The following is a 16,329-nucleotide window of genomic DNA, read 5'->3' on the forward strand; positions in this document are numbered from 1 at the left end:
TTCAGAGGTGGAGAGTGTGACCCGCAGGTCGGGGCTCCAGGGCCTGTGCTGTCACACGGCCCTTCCTTTCGCTCAGAAAAGCCCGGGGCTGGGTTTTATGCTCGACCGCTGCCAGCTTGAAATTCCTAGCTTTTGAATCAGGGACCCGCATCTGATTTTGCACTGGGCCCCGAAAATTCTGTGGCTGGCCCTGCCTGGTGTGAAGCTCACGGGAGCCGCAGCAAGGGCCGCCTTTCTATGGCCGGGGGCCGGGAGGAGGCGCCGGGGGCTGCTCTCTGCTGGCCCCAAGGATCGCTACACCAGCCCAGAATGGGGTGGAGCTGGAAAGAGCCCACAGCTGCTTCCTCTGCGCACCTCCTCTCCCGCGAGGCCTCCGGGACCCACTTCTGCCGCTGCACCCCGCTGTAGCGCCCTCGGGGGTCGTTTGCTGTATGCTTACTGGCCGAACTGTTTCTCAGGCCTAGACGCTCCGTGGGGCCAGGGAGTGTGATCTGTGCTCCGCTGCAGCCTCGCGCCCGGGATGACGCATGGGGCTCCCCGGTAGGTCGGATGAACTCATCTTATATGTAAAACAGAAATCATTCCACTTTTTTAATATGACACGTGGCTGTTCCTTAAGTCGCCCTGGGTTAAATACCGACTCAATAAACAGGATGCTAAAAAGCGTTTACATTTAATTCTCCAGACGATGCAACTCCACAAGGGCAAGGGCCTGGCCTCCCAGGTTCAGGTCTGTGGTTAGTGCCTGCAACCAGGCGGACCCCGGTGGCTGCCAGGAGAGAAAGGCGCGCCCAGCGCCCCCAGGTCCGGATTCGCTCCCGGCCCGCGTGCACGTCCCTCCCCTTTTCTCCCCGCTCCCCACTATCCCCGCGCGCCCGGGCGCGGCTGGGCGGGGCTGGGACTACGCTTCCCGGCGGTCCCCGCGCGCCCGGGGCGGGCGGGGTCGGATGGGGGCGGGGCCAAGCTGGCTGGGGGCGGGGCCGGCTACAAAGCCCGGGGGCGGCGCCGGGGCGCAGAGTTCCCGCAGCGCCGGTCTGGAGCGTAGCGCGGCGCAGGTCGGCGCGCTGAGCGGGAGCGGCGCGCAAGTGGTCGGGCCTGGCGGCTGGACGGGCGCCCCTCGCCGCCCCGCGCGCTCCCCGCCGCCCCCCATGAGCGCAGCCCCGCACGGCCCGGGTCCGTAGGTGGCGGGGCGCCCTCCATGCTGCTGCAGCCCGCGCCGTGCGCCCCGAGCGCGGGCTTCCCGCGGCCCCCGGCCGCCCCCGGCGCCATGCACGGCTCCCAGAAGGACACCACGTTCACCAAGATCTTCGTGGGCGGCCTGCCGTACCACACCACAGACGCCTCGCTCAGGAAGTACTTCGAGGGCTTTGGCGACATCGAGGAGGCCGTGGTCATCACCGACCGCCAGACGGGCAAGTCCCGCGGCTACGGCTTCGTAAGTGGCCCCCGCGCCGGGGCCCGCACCCCGCCACACACCTTATCACGTCCCGGGCGCCGAGTCCACTCGGGGGCACACGCCCAGCCCGCCCGCGGTCGCCCCCGCCTCGGGCGCCTCCCGCGGCTCTCGCACCTGCCGCCTCTCCGGAGCGCGCTCCCACCCCCATCACCGCGGGCCGGAGCCCCGGCTCTCACCCCCACCCGCACCTCCACTTCCACTCCCCCCCTCCCCGCTTTAAAAGGAAGAGCCGCTGTGTTCAATTAGGATTCCTAAGTTGGTGGGAGGTTTTGGAGCCACATGGGCACTCGGGATTTCCTGGAGCAGCGGCAGGTGAGGAGCCACAGCTCCTCCCTGGGATGTTCGGAGCCCTTCGGCCTCCCACTGTTTTCAACAGCCCCCTCAGCGGCCCCAAATAAACATCAACTTAAGTAAAAACGTCTTGAAGACATGATTCCTACTTCCCTTCCAAGCCCAGCGTCCAAACTCCCTCCCAGAGGAAGTTCTCGGCCCGCGCTGGTGGGCAGTGCAGGCGCCCCCCGCCCCCGCGCCCCCCCCCCAACTTCAGGGTTCATTTTTGCCCTGTCCCCGCAGGGGATTGTTTTTGTCCTTGAAGGCCACATTGCCTAGGACTTGAATTTTGAAGGGAGGTGCTGAAATCCAGGGGGCATCTTTCTGGGAGGACCCCAGGTAGGGGTCAGAGGGGCCTTGGCCCAAGGACCCTGGGCTACAGCACCCTCAGTGGAAGGGAAGGAGCGGGGTGGCAGCATCCGGTGCCGGAGCAGAATCCTCTGCCCCTTTCGCTCCTGGTTTCCCCCAAGGCAGCCCCTGAGGTGTCCGTGCTCCTCCAGGTGACCATGGCCGACCGGGCGGCAGCTGAGAGGGCTTGCAAAGACCCCAACCCCATCATCGACGGCCGCAAGGCCAACGTGAACCTGGCGTATCTGGGCGCCAAGCCTCGGAGCCTCCAGACGGGTGAGAGCTTGTGTTTTCCTGCCTGGCTCTTCTCAGTTTCTATATTGGGTGTCGGTATCTGCCGGGTGGAAAGAGGCCCCCCCGTGCCCCAGCGGTGGCAGTCAGCTATCATGTGCCTGCAGAGCCAGCCCAGGGCAGCCATCCCCCGCTCAAGGATCCTAGACCCCTTCTCACACCGTGTGGCCCACGGCAGGGGCCAGGGGGCAGGGAGGGTACTGCTCCCCAGTTGCCAGCTGTCCTCTCGGGAGGGAGGAAGTGACCATGGGGCCTGGAGGTTGGAGTGCCGACACCAGTGGCTGCTGGCACGTTCGTCACTCGCTGCCCCACTTCATCGGGGTGCTTTGGGGTTCCTGAAGGGGGGACTGGGAGGGGAAAGGAAGCTGATTATCCCTTTTGACTAGAGGTGTGTGGCTTGTGGGGTTCTGCCACCCTGTGGGCAGCCCCAAGACATCGCCCCTGCAGTAAGACCAAGCCCCTGACTGTTCTCTCGTTTTAGGCTTTGCCATTGGGGTGCAGCAGCTGCACCCTGCCTTGATCCAGCGGACTTACGGGTGAGTGGACGTGGTTGGCTTGGGCTGGGCAGGCTGTTGAGATAAGGTGGAGAGGGCCTTGGGCTTCCTGGGTCTGGAAGGCTGGTGAAATGACAGTTTTCAGACATGTGATTGCGTTGATGCCAAGGGAGTGGAGAGAAGGCAGATTGTGTTTCTCTATCCTGGGCAGAGGCCGCACCGCCCAGGGGAGTGTGAGCCTTGGAGCCTGCCTGCCTTGGTGCACACCCCAGCTTCCCTCGGTAGGTGTGTGGCCTCACTTTCCTCACCTGTGAAGTGGGGGTGGTCACAGCACGTCTGAGGTATCTAAATGGAGGGCCTAGGGTGGGCCTGGTGCAGGTGACGCCCTCTGGAAGTGTTTGCTGATGATTCTTAGGGACTGGCAGTCTGCGCTCTTCCCCAGGCGCTCTCTCACCTGCTCTGCGCTGGGGCAGATGGTGGTAATAGGTCATTGCCATCAAGGTCTGATGTTTGTGAACACTGCTGCAGATAGGATGTGTTCGGGGTTGGGGCGGAGGCCGCCTGCCTGAGCGGCCTGGTCTGTGAGATCCTCGGCTGACTCATTTAGAAGCAGCACATCCCACTCTCCCCCATCCTAAAACGCCTCCCACCTCCCTGCCCTTTTTAAAACATCTAATAAGGCCTATCAGCTGCTTGGGGAAGGACAGACACATTCGGGATACAACAGGGCCTGCCATGGGGCCTGCCTCCCCAGCCCCAGCATGTGGACTGTCTGCTCCAGCACAGCGTGTTGGTGGGGTAAGGTTGGAGTTGGGGGGAAGGCAGCTCAGAGAACACCACCCCATTTAGGCCACTGGCACTTCATGAGCTTTCTGAATCCAGATCCCTAATGCCAGTTGATAGTGTGTGTGTATGTGTGTGTGTGTGTGTGTGTGTGTGTGTGTGTATGTGTATACACACACCCACACCATGCAGATTCCATGGAGAGGTGCACAGCTTGAGGAGGGCCCTGCTTCTCTTGGGCAGTGTGGACAAGGCTCCTGTGGAACCAGGCTGGGTCCGGCTCCTAGGCGAGTGGGTCAGAGGCCTCAGCAGAAGTTGCTGTGCCTACTTTTTGGAGATGCTTGCCCTGAGGGGTGCCTCGGGGGCTCCCCATCAGCTTCCCTGTGCATTGGTGGGTTTGTGTGAGTGTAGCCGTGGGAGGAGCCACTGGCTGGAGGGTGCTGGAGTGTCTGGGCAGCTCAGCTTCCCGCTGGGGCGCTTGTCCTCCTGAGAAGGGAGCGTGTGGGGTGGCGGGAGCAGGCGGCCCAGTGCTTCTCGTCCTGGCATCTGTTTTGTAGATGTCTAGAGTCATCTTAGAAGGTGTTTCGGAGCACGCCAGGCTTCATGCCTTCACTAAGATTCTTCCTCTGGGGTTCAGCCCACATGAGGAGGGTGTACCTTGTTTTCTGGACCCTTGGCTCCATTCCCCAGGCCCACTACAGGCACCTGAGGGCATGGGCTGGGCAAGAGCTGCTGTCCGGAGGTGAGGATGCACTTCCAGCACCGGCGGCTCTCTGCTTACCGTGGGACCAGGCCTTCCCACCTGCGTCTCCGCTCACTGGTCCACGCAGCTGCCTCTGGGACTCTGTCACTGTCAGTACTTGGCTTCTTGGGCCTGCAGATATGGGTTCAGATCCTGACTTTGCCCCTTACCACCTGGGTTTGTCTTGGCAGGTAGCATCCTCCTCATCCGGAAAGCAGGAACGGTAACCACTTACAACAGTGTGCAGGCAGGTGGGCTGGGCGATCTGGCCTCTCCCCCAAGTCTGCTCCTGTCCTCACAGTGGGCCTCTGAGGATGGGACTGAAACTATCCTTATTTATAGATGGGTCAACTGAGGCAGAGAAAGGCCAACCACCTGTCCAGGAGGCAAGGTAATAGGTGTCTGGGAGGAGACTGGAACACAGGTGATGAGTGCCTGAACGAACGCTTTCTTGCAGTGGAGAGCGGGAAGGGCCCCAGAGTCCTGTGAACACCACCGGTCCAGAAGCAGTCGAGATGGGTCACAGATTCTGTTGCCGTGTGCACTCGACTCAGGTGACAGTGTTTTGTAACTGTATCTGCTGGCTGGCCATTTAATGCCTATGACGATGTAGAGGCCACAGACTCTATTTGTTGGTTGCCAAGGGGTGGAGACCCAAACGGACGGTGTCAGGGGGGCCATCCGCTCTTGGTTTACAGGGAGCACTGAACTCAAGCCTCAGAGTCTCACTGCCTCCTGCCCCTGCCTGGGTCTTGCTGAGATGGGTGGTGGGCGGCCTTGGGTGCAGCTCCAGGGAGGTAGCGGGCCGGGCTGCCTGGGTCAGCTGTCTGCCCCGGCCCTTGCTCGCCAGCCAAGCTGGAGAGCTAGGCCGTCAGCGTCCCTTTTGTCTTTGTGAACAATCAGACCCCGGGAGCACAGCCGGCCTGACTCAGCGGCCAGTTTTGTTGGCCTTGGGCTGGCATCGAGGCCTGCCCTGCTGTTGGCTGAGGGCATGGAGGGAGGTGGGAGCCAGGAGCCCAGGCAGCTGAGGGTTGTCGACCCGTTAACCCCTTCCATGCCTGGCTGAACTCTCCCTTGACTTTCTGGCCCCACCTTTTATACCTTGCCCTGGGCAACTCTGAAGATCCCACTGCTCTGCTTTCAGGCAAGACCCTGTGGAACCTTCTCCTGGCTGGGCCTCAAATGTTAGTTGAGAAAGATTTGCCAGGAAGCTTTTACACTTTGTGCTGTTTGCCTGGGTGTCCTTGCCCGTTTCCTCTTTTTTCAGTTGAACAGGCTCTCGTAAGACCTGACTCACCTGTGCACTATGACCTAACTGTGGGTCCGGCGTTCAAGGAGCCTTCCTCGGCGGGGGCAAGTGCATGATAGTCACAGCAGGAGCCGGTGGCCGAGCGTGTCTGTCACCTGCCAGTGGTTGGGGGGTGGTGTGCAGTGGTCTGGAGAGGGTCTGTGTCCAGTCAGAGTTTGATCTGGCCCAGAAGAGCCCCCTGATGTCAAGGGGTGTCTGTCTACTCCTGGGCTGAGGGCACCGGGAACCGCGGTTTGTCCTGCTGCACCCAGAGCCTCTCCTTGGGTTATTTTTGAAGGGCCAGCTGCTTCCTTGGGTGCAGGTCTTCCTGCCTATTAGGGTCCCTGCTGTGGCCTTGATACCTATTACCTGAGGACCTATGGAACGTCTGAAGGGAGCATCCCTAGCTTCCACCCCCTAGAAGCCAGTAGCATTCCCTCCAGGTAATGACTACCAAAAATGTCTCCAGACATTGCCAGATGTCCCCTGGGTTTAGTGGTCTGAGGACCAGTGTGTCTGTGAGTCTCTTGGACCTTGCCTCGTGGTCCACAAGATGACTGCCACAACTCCAGACATCCCACCCATGTTCAGGGCAGAAAGAACAATAAGGGACAGTATGAACTGCCTCTGTCTTTTAGCAGAAAAGTGGAGGCTTTCACATGCCTCAACAGGTTTCCACTTAAATCTCACTGGCCACAACTGGGTGACAGGACGTGGCCACCAGGGGATTCGAGACAAGACCGGCTCCTGGGACTCCGGGGTGTTAAGTACAGGCCATGTCTAGGAGCGAGGGCCCTGGGGTCTGCCTGGGCTCAAGGCCAGGCCCAGCCGATCTCTGCAGGCTACTCCCCATCTGTGAGTGGGAACAGTAACACTCCCTCCCCTACAGGACTAACTTGACTGTGTGTGCAGCTCCTGTAGATGAGGGCCTGGCCATGATAAGTCTCAGAGTTTGTCAGTGACACGTCTCTTGCCGACCCTGCTCTAGGGTCTGCAAAACCGAGGCTCAGAGCAATTGAGAGACTTGCTGGGTTCACACATCACCAGACTGTGGGACCTGAGCCAGGGCTGCAAGACTCTTGTCCCTCCCACAAGGACTCAGCGCCTCCCTCTGGCTGGGTGGCAGCTCTTGGATGAATCGGAGCACAAGGCCCCGAGACTGACAGTGGCTGGGAGACCCTCTCCCAGGCCTGTGCCAGCCCCACTGTATGTGTAGTTTCAGGGACCCCTGCATCCTTCATGTGGAGGTCTCTGGTGCCCACGTTGACCGGGTGGTTTATGGCTGCCCTTGCTGTCACAGGGCCTTGATGTGTGCATGCTGCGGGGCCTGGGCAGAGCACCTGGGTCTCCAGGACAAGAGGAGGGACTGGGGAGGCGGTGATGGGAAGATGTGTGTTTCCCAGAGGCTGGGACGCGTAAGCTGGGGAGAATGTAAACAGCTGCTCCCAGCATCAGTGATTCGTCAGGTGTTTATTGAGTGCCTGCTGTATACCGGGCCTGGTGCCAGGGATCCTCTGAAGAAGAAAGACCCAGTTCCCGATCTCAGGGTGCTCACTCTCTGTGCACCCATGGGCCTGCATGGTGATGCATGCAGTCAAACAGGAAGCTGGCGGAGGGAGTGCCTGTGTGGGGGCCGAACAGTCTCAGGTCTTGAGTACAGTGGTGGGGAGTTGTGTCTGCGTGTGTGATACAGCTTCACACTTGGTGTGTAACTACACGTGACATAACGGAAGTTAGTGCATGCAGAGAACGTGCAGGGTGACGCAGGCCTGCAGTCCAGTTCCTAGACTGTGCCCATGGGAGTTTCCTGGTTTTGCCAATGTCCTTAGATACTTGGCTGTGCCCTTGGGGGATGGAGGAGGCAGGGTACAGAGGACCTCTCTGTACTGTTTTTGCAACTTCTTGGGAGTGTTTTATAATACAAAATGAAACAAAGACAGAGGAGGGGTTTGCAGATGATGGCGCACGAGTGTGTGTGTGTGTGTGTGTGCGCGCGCCCGCACGTGCACACGTGTGCTGGGGAAGACCCCCTGAGGATGAGGGGAGTGGTGTGTGTGTGTGTGTGTGTGTGCGTGCGTGCACACGTGTGCTGGGGAAGGCCCCCTGAGGATGAGGGGAGTGGTGTGTGTGTGTGTGTGTGTGTGCGTGCGTGCACACGTGTGCTGGGGAAGGCCCCCTGAGGATGAGGGGAGTGGTGTGTATATGTGTGTGTGCGTGTACACGTGTATTGGGGAAGGCCCCCTGAGGATGAGGGGAATGGCTGTGTGTGTGTGTGTGTGTGTGTGTTTGTGCGCGCGCGTGCACGTGTACTGTGGAAGGCCCCCTGAGGATGAGGGGAGTGGTGTGTTTATATGTGTGTGTGCGCACACGTGTGCTGGGGAAGGCCCCCTGAGGATGAGGGGAGTGGTGTGTTTATATGTGTGTGTGCGCACACGTGTGCTGGGGAAGGCCCCCTGAGGATGAGGAGAGTGGTGTGTATATATGTGTGTGTGTGTGTGTGTGTACACGTATGCTGGGGAAGGCCCCCTGAGGATGAGGGGAGTGGGAAAGTGCACCCTATTAACACCCGGGGCAGAGTGAGCGGCCCAGGCTTAGGGCAACAGGTGAGCCTTAGGTCGCTGTGGCGGGCACGGGGTGAGAGCCACGGGGCCGGGCCGGCGCAGCAGCTGTGGTCAGAGCCAGGCGGCATGGGGGCTGGGAGGAAGTGACTGCCCCCCCATCGTGGCGTCACGTTTTCACTCTGAGGGTGTCTCGCGGTGGCCCTGCCGCCCCCACCGAGGCTTCCTGTTTGGCAGCTCATCTGGAGCCAGGCGTGGGCTGCGCCGTGGCCCTCCGGGGCGGGTGCCCGTGCCGCACCTGTTGTTTGTCCTGTCTGCTGGAACAGAAGGCAGCCTTCAGGCGGCAGGGGCACCTCTCCGAGCATGAGTTCTCCCCCTGGCTCCCCACTCGCCTGGGGAGCCTCTTCTGGAAGCCTTGGGCCAAGGGGCCAGAGCTTTGTTTTGGGGCAGAGGCCTCATCACAGACCGAGGTGGAGGCCTGAGCTTGGGCTGTCCTCGTTTAGCCTCAGTTTCCCCTTGTGTCCAGGGTGGACAGGCTGAGAGCTCTGCAGTGTGCTGGGGGCATCAGGGGCTTCCTGCTGACCTTGTGTGGGTGGAGTAGGGAGCTGGGGACGCCTGCTGAGGGGGGCAAGGGAGACCTGGTTCCAGCTCTTAACCACAGTGCCTCCTGCACCGAGGTGGTGAGAGGGGGCCAAGGACAGAGGTCAGCATGCCTCAGAAGGCGACAGGTGCTGGGAAGGGGAAGGGAGCAGATGGGGAGGCTCAGGGCCCAGCAGGGTGGCTTCAGCTCCTTAAGGACCCTGGTGACGCAGGGAGGCACTGTGACCTTTCCCCGAGTGACACTGGGCCACGCAGACTCACAGCAGAGGAGGGATGGGTCAGTCTGCATTTTTGTTTTCAGAGTTTTTGTTTCTGGCTGCTGGGTTGAGCCTGGGCTGCTGAGGGCATGGGTGGTGGGTGGAGACCCTTAGGGGATGCCCAGTAATCCAGGCATGAGATGAGGGTGCAGCCCTGGGAGATTCTGGGTACATATTTTAGAGAATCTGGGAAAGAAAGAGGAGTCCAAGAGATTCTGGAGCTTTGGGCCTAGGAAACAGGAGGTGGGCTTGGCCCCGACTGGGGTGGAAGCGGCTGTGGAGTACAGTTTTGGGGAGAAGGTCAGAAGCTGGAGATTGGACAGGTTCAGGTGGAGATGCTGCTCTGGCCTGGCATTGCCCCACAGGGAGGGCATTTGACCTGCGTCCTGTGCTGGTGCCCCACACAGTGCCCCAGAGACCTTGAATGTCCCCAGACCTCCCGGCGCTCCCCCGAGCAAGTCACTGGGGATTCCCAGGGGCAGGGCCATGGCCTGGCTTCCTGCCTGCCTGGTGCCTCGGGGTCGTTCCACGCCTAGCCAGGCGGGAGTCAGAGCCCAAAGAGCTGCGGTCTGTCTTTGCCGTGGCGGGGCAAGGCCTCCAGGGAGCAGGGAAAGTGAAATGGGCTCATTTGCCTTTTTCGTTTTTATTTTCAGAGGTGACTTTATGTTCAGAAAATGAGTCCTCCTGGGCCGTGGTCAGTTATTTTCACTTAGAGTTCTGATTTGCGTGTGAGGCAGCAGGTGTCTCCCAGGCTCCATCTGCACACCCCTCACCCAGCCGGCCAGGAGCTTCTCAGACTGTGCGGGAGGCCCGAGCCCTCTGTCACACGGGCAGGCTGTGCGGGAGGCCCGAGCCCTCTGTCACACGGGCAGGCTGTGCGGGAGGCCCGAGCCCTCTGTCACACGGGCAGGCTGTGCGGGAGGCCCGAGCCCTCTGTCACATGGGCGCTGTTGGGCTCTGCAGCATCCTTAGTTTACAGAGGGCGAAACAGGCCGGAGAGGCTGAGTGACTGCCTGTGCACCTTGGAGAGGCGGGGCCTGGATCTGAACTGGGGTTCTTTCTGCCCTTGGGCCCCTGAGTCTCGGTGGACTGAGTCCGCGGGGTGCTCTTGGCTGCGTACAGACCCTGGGTGTGTCGAGGTGCAGATGCTGCCTGGGCCACGTGTGAGTGGAAGGGAGGCAGGCACCTCAGATTTCCAGTCTGGACCAGGCTCCAGGTCCCTCTGTGCTCTTCTGGGCTGTGGCAGAGCCAGCTCCTGCGTGCCCAGCTGTCCTGGGATGGCCTGGCCTTTCCAGCCCTAATGGTGGCCCATTTCAGTGGCTCCATGATTTGGGGGTTTAGTGTTGCCCAGGCTCTGTCACTGGAGGGAAGCAGAGAACCTGAGTCGTCCTTCTGCGAACACCCCTGACCCCAGCTCGGTGCCTGCCCCCAGTGTCCAGCATCGCAAAGGGGCTTGGGTGGCTTGTTGAGGGGTCTGTCCCACCACTTCCTGTGGGTTCTTCCTTCGCTCTGCCTGGGCTTTTCACAAGTGGTGGGATTCATTCTCTGGATCAGATCTGCCTTTACTGGTGCAAGGCCCTTCCTTCTCTGGGGTCTCGGCGGGAGGACAGAAGTTTCTGCAGAGGATGAGGAGGCACAGGCACCTGGTCACTCTGGGGCCGGAAGCTGTAGGAAAACTGGAAAAGAGGCTCCTGCCTCTTCTTGAGGGAACAGCCGGGCAGTGGCATATGGAGGGGACTCTAGCGGTGGCCCTACAGAGGCTGATTCCAGAGTGGCTTCTAGTGGTCCGTCCCTGCAGAGGCCGGCGGGCCCTGGCCAGACAGGAGGGGCCCTGAAGGGTGCTGGGTCCCCGATCTTCACGTTCCTACCTGACCGCCCTGGCCGCTGATGTGTTTTGCTCACCAAGGGTCCTTGGCTGCAGCCCGCTGGCCTGGGACTGAAAATCCTAGGAGAGGGAGGGCCTCTGTTGCCCAGGCCCACGGAGGTGCCGATGCTGCTCAGGTCCCTGGGGTGCACAGAGCATTACATCCTCACAGCAGCCCCCTGGGGCCTGTGGTTCCCCAGAGGCAGCCATGAAGACACCCAGGGCACCAGACATCTGGTGGGAGCAGAGGCTGGCAGACTGCGCCTGTCTAGCTGTGACTTGCTGGGTGGAGCCATGCCCACCTGTCCCTCCAGCTTGCCCAGCTCTGGCTGCTCAAGGCTGAGCTGCTTTCTCTGCCTTCTCGGGGCAGGGACTCGGCCTGGGAAGCAGCAGCCACTCCGAGGGGGCTCTTTGCAGCTGCCTGCACAGCCCGGGCCTGCCTCAGGCACTCAGCACTGGGTGCATGCTGTGCAGGGGCACTGGGGATGCCGCCGAGACCCTGCCCTTGCAGGGAACACATTGTTCGAGGTAGATGACCTGGGGGCTTCTGATCGCAAGGAAATCAAGCCTCGGCTCAGGTGGGCCCCCCAGGGGTGAGCATTGAGCTGTGGGAAGAAGCAGAGCAGCAGGTGGGAAGGCCCTGTGGTGTGAAGAAGGAGTTGAATCTGGGAACAGAAGGAGCCCAGGACAGCGGGAGCGTAGCCAGGGTGGGCACAGTGTGGGCAGAGATGAGTTAGGAGAGGTAGGTGATCATGCAGGAAGCTGTGAGGGAGCGGTTTGTTTTCTTCTGGGAGGCAGCTGGAGGTTCCTGGTCCTGGGGTGACGGGGCCTGATGTTTTCAAGACAGCTCTGGCCGCCGCTGGGTGAAGGATCCAGGCAGGGATGGGAGGCGGGTGCTGTGGCGTGACCCCGCCGTGGTGGTGGTGGAGGGAGGCTGGGCCTGGAGGGTTGGTAATGGAGGAGGAGGATCGGAGAATTGAGGGATGGAAGCAGGGGTGCTCCCTGTCAGATGGTGTGGGCAGGGGCTACAGCAGGGGTGAGTGGGCAGAGCAGTGCTGGGTGGCCTGGTGGGCTCTTCACTGAGATGGTGAGGGTAGGCGAGTCCCGCCAGGGCCAGACTGGCACGTGCCCTGGCAGGTGAGCCTCTGCTGGGGACATGGTGTTGCTGAGGCTTGGTGGATGGGGTGGCGTGGGGCTACCAGGCCGTGCCTTTGTGTGCAGAGGCTGGGGCACCTGACCTTTCTGAGCCTGGAGTGTGGGTGGGGGTGCTGAGGAACCTGCCTGGTGCACGCACCCACTCTGCATTGCCAGGAAGTGGAGTCTTGGGCCTGCGGCCAGGCAGGGCTGCCCTTGGACAGTGCGGGCCGGTGGTTTGGCTGCATTTTTCTTTTTCACCTGACCACTCGGCAGGTTCCCCCATGCGTGTGTGAGCCCCTCTGCCTCTCTTAGTCCCCACCTGCCTCCTTTGCAGCCCCCCGGCATGGGCACTTGCGGTCAGAGCAACAGTGAGCATTCCTTGTCTTCGCCCCTCCCTCGTGCTTTCTGATGCTCCGAAGTCGGGCGTCTCATCCTCCGCCCTGCGGACCTTTAGTGCGCCTTCGCTTTGCTGTGGCGGCACCCTGGGCATTGTAGGAAGCAGTCAGCTCCCCTGGCCTCCACCCCTAATGTTAGCAGCATCCTCACCTCATGTTCTTGGTTGTCTGTTGTGACAGCTAAGACTGTCCCTAGGCATTGTCCAGCGACCCCTGGGGGCACAGTTGTCCCAGTTGGGGAATCGCTGTTCTAGGGGTGCTTCTAGGGCTGCACACTGAGCTCTGGAGATCAGCCTCTGTGGGACCGACTTGCAGATGAGGAAACTGGGCCTTGGAAGTTTTGAAACCTGTTTGGTAACTCAGACAAGTGCAGGGCGAGGCGCAGCCCAAGGAGGGAGAGAAGCTGCTGGAGCACAGCTCCTGCCTGGGGGGCTTTGTGGCTCCTTCCACGTTGACTTCCCCTGTGGTCTCCCTCTCCCTTGGGACCTGGAGGTGTGGCCCCTGCCATGCCTGCCTTTTATTTTGAGCCGACCCTGGGGCCCTAGCCAGTTCTCGAGGGCACAGCTACCAACAGCAGGCCCTGCTGTGCCACTCCCTGCTCTGTGATGAGGCAGATTGCTCGCGGCTCCTCTGAGCCTCGGATTTCCTCTCTGGGAAATGGGCTAACGCTAGCATGTTTTCTGTGGCCTTGAAAATGCTTTGTCAGTTATTCCAGGCCCTTTACATACAGAAAGAGGAAAAGATACAGACGTGCAGTGTCCTCACGGGTCAGGAAACCGGAGCGCCTTCTTCCTCCTAGCCTAGAAATTGCTCTTCCACGCTTGTGTTTGAGTGTCCCTGAGTGGGACAGCTCCCTGGTGGCCAAGGCAGAGTTGTGGGGCATCGGGGACCCAATAGAAGTGACAGCAGCCTTGGAGCTGAGTGTGGCCGGAACCCAGCTGCCCCACGGCCCTATGCCCTGTGTTCTGCGTCCCTGGTCTGGGCAGCAGTTCTCGAAGGCAGCTGTGGATCAGGGCCCCGGGGCCTGCTCATGCCGGTTCCTGGGCTGCATCGGCCTTTGCAGTCTGCATGAAATACACGTTTTTTAGCAAATACTTGGGGGGAGGTGTCTGAGGCCGGGGCACCACTGCCCATGTTTGGAGAAGTGGGTTCAAAGCTTCCATGGCCTCCAACTATGGAATTTTTGAGGTTCCGAGAGCTGGGCGAGGGGGCACTGGTGATGCCAGGGACGGCCTGCTGGGCACAGCCCCAAGACAGTCCTCGTGTCTCCACTCGCCCTCTTCCCGAGGGAGGCTTCGGAGACCCAGCTGGGGCCCCCTTCCTCCGCTGGCCAGAGCTCCCCATCTTTCTCAGCGGGGTCCGTGCCGCTCACCGGGCCTTTGTTCCGTCAGCACCATGTGCTCAGTGCCTCCCACAGGCCTGGCCCTGGCAGGGAGCTGGGTGATGAGACAGAGCCCTCCCTCTGACAGAGCACGCTGTCCAGTGGGGGGTCGGGCAGCACAGGGAGGTGGCAGGCTGGCCTCCATGTGGGGTCCAGGGAGCCTCACCAGGACAAGGGCTCCAGGCAGAGGCGTTGGCAGGTCCCAGGCGCCCAGGTGGGGAGGATGCAAGGGATTGAGGTGCTGCGGGGTGTGGGCTGGCGCCAATGTGGAGCTGAGTGTGCGGCGGAAGCCAGGGCTCAGAGGGCCGGCTGCCCTCGTCCACTCCTCAGACGCTCGGACTGGCCCCTGCCTCCACTGTCGAGCCGCAGTGCTATTCCCGCACGGCCAGCTCTGTCTCATCATTAGGTCTCTGCAGGCATCCACTCCTTCAGGAAGCCACCTGGCCTCTTCCCCCATCTGCTGTCCACACATCGCAGCCCTCTGCTGCCTTGACTTCCCTGGAGTCCCCTCAACTCTGGTTTATGGGTTGGTGCGTTTTGGTGCCTCTCCCCATCCTAGAAGCTAAGCCCCTCGAGGGCAGGGGCTGTGTGGTCAGATCCCTGCTGCATCCTGGCTGGCAGGTAAGAAGGGCGTCACAGCTCGAGAGTCAGGATTTGAACCCAGGCCTGGCTCCATGCAAGGCTCTTGTTCCCATGAAGGATGCAGGGTGGACAGCAGAGGCTTCGAACCTGGGGTAGAGAGAGGAGGCGCCGCTGCGGGCCGTCTGGACAGGTGCTGGGGAGGGTGGGCCGTGTAGGCTGCAGGTGTGGCTACAGCAGCCACTGAAGTGGCCCCACCTGGGAAAGTGAACGGCAGTGGAGAGGGAGGCGTGGTGGAGGAACTTCCCAGATGGGGTGGGGCAGCAAGACGCCCTGGGGGCCCTCAGGCACAGGCCAGGTGTCCCTCAGGTGTCTGCTGCCCGTTGTGTGGGCAGAACGGGGCCCCCGCACCCCTGTCGTCTGGGTTTTCCTGCTTCCCCGCCGTTCTGTAGGGGCTACAGGATCCACTGAGCGCACGTGCCTTTGTGCCAGAAGCCAGGCTCCTCTCTGACCTGGAGGGGACCCTGGTTCTGGGGAGGGAGCCTGTGTTTGCAGTGGCCTACGTGTTGCCAAAATGCGCTCCAGAAAGCTGCCCAGTTCTGTCCCTGCCGAGTACAGGAAAATGCAGGGACAGATGTACTTTCCCCGGAGCCGCTTCCCTGGAGTGGGGGCCCCGCTTACAGGTGCGGAAGGAAGCTGGGGTTCCGGGTCGCTCCCTGCGGGCCTGGCCTATGTCACTCAGGCAGGCGTGCAAGGCAGGGGAGATACCGATGCCCGGCGCGCAATGCCATGCCCTGGCAGGGCCACTCCATGCCTCGGGCTCTGCAGCAGCTTCTGATGCCGCGCAGGTGGGTGTTCTGTTTCAGAGGGGAAACTGAGGCTTGGCTGCTTGCCCTGGGCCACCCAGCAGCTGGTTGGCAGAGCAGGCCCAGGCCAGGAGAGCTGCCTCCTTACCCTCTGTGTTCCCCGTGCTGAGCGCTGCACATGCTGTGTGCCTGGCTAGCCTGCAGCAGGCAGGAGGTGGTGGTGTTTCCACGATGGCCTGCCTGGGTAGGGTTAAAAGCGCAGCTCTGAGGCCGGCGGACTCCTGGCCCCTCCACCTCATCAGCTGTGGGAACTTGGCCAAGTCACCTGGCCCCATGTGTGAAATGGGCCTCACGATGGGAAGAGCAGGCCGGCGGGTGACGCGCTCATCACTGTACAGAGTGTGACATTTCCGAGGGCTGCTCAGGGCACCATCACCTCTGTGGTCACTGCCATTGCGCTCCTTTGCTCCAGCATTCACTCGGTCAGTCTCACGTCCTCACAGAGCTCTGTGGCAGGCCACAGTCTGTGCTGGCAGGGACGGAAAGAAGCCCCGTGAGGGGACGAGTGTTGGTGGGGGTGAAGGTGTGTGCAGGAGTAGAGCGTGCAGTGTCACTTGGTGGGTGTTGGGTGTCGAGGATGATCAGGGAAGGGGACAGGGCTGGACTCCAGACGTGTCCCCTGGCTCTTCACACAGGGCCCCACACTTGATCTCATGCTCCGCTGTCGTGTCTTCAAATCCTCAGATCATTTGAAAACAACCATCCAAGGTTTTCGTTTCTGCGTCAGCCCTGGGGGTGTGGGGTGCAGGGCTGGGGTGGGGAGTGCACGCTGGGAAGGGCCCTCCTGAAAAGGAGCCGTGGATGGGAGGAGGGAGCCTGGTAGGTGGTGGGAACAGCCAGCACAGAGGTCCTGAGGCTGCAGCGTCAGCCCGGAAATGATGAAAATCAAGGCTCAGTGTGGGGGGCGGCACGAACCGCGTACCCCGCCACTGCCCAGCTGTCCGCCCAGCTGTCCTCCCC

The 16,329-nt window shown here is 61.4% G+C and overlaps 1 protein-coding gene across 4 annotated transcripts in view; it reads left to right on the plus strand.

The window, feature by feature from the left end:
- Positions 1-1,001: 1,001 nt before the first annotated feature.
- The window catches only part of RBM38 (RNA binding motif protein 38), a 65,686-nt gene continuing 50,358 nt past the window's right edge, over positions 1,002-16,329 (plus strand). For 2 of the 4 annotated variants that reach the window (XM_074406695.1, XM_003932617.3), the window contains exons 1-3: positions 1,002-1,435; positions 2,287-2,410; positions 2,907-2,961. In XM_074406695.1, coding sequence (XP_074262796.1) covers positions 1,199-1,435; positions 2,287-2,410; positions 2,907-2,961 — 416 coding nt within the window. In that variant the 5' untranslated portion in view covers positions 1,002-1,198. Of the gene's footprint in view, positions 1,436-2,286; positions 2,411-2,906; positions 2,962-4,901; positions 4,999-16,004; positions 16,078-16,329 lie in introns of all 4 variants that reach the window. The other 2 variants (XM_010343142.3, XM_039479573.2) reach the window with 2 other exon arrangements.

The sequence above is a fragment of the Saimiri boliviensis genome, chromosome 9 (assembly GCF_048565385.1).
Source record: "Saimiri boliviensis isolate mSaiBol1 chromosome 9, mSaiBol1.pri, whole genome shotgun sequence".
Taxonomy (NCBI): Eukaryota; Metazoa; Chordata; class Mammalia; order Primates; family Cebidae; genus Saimiri; species Saimiri boliviensis.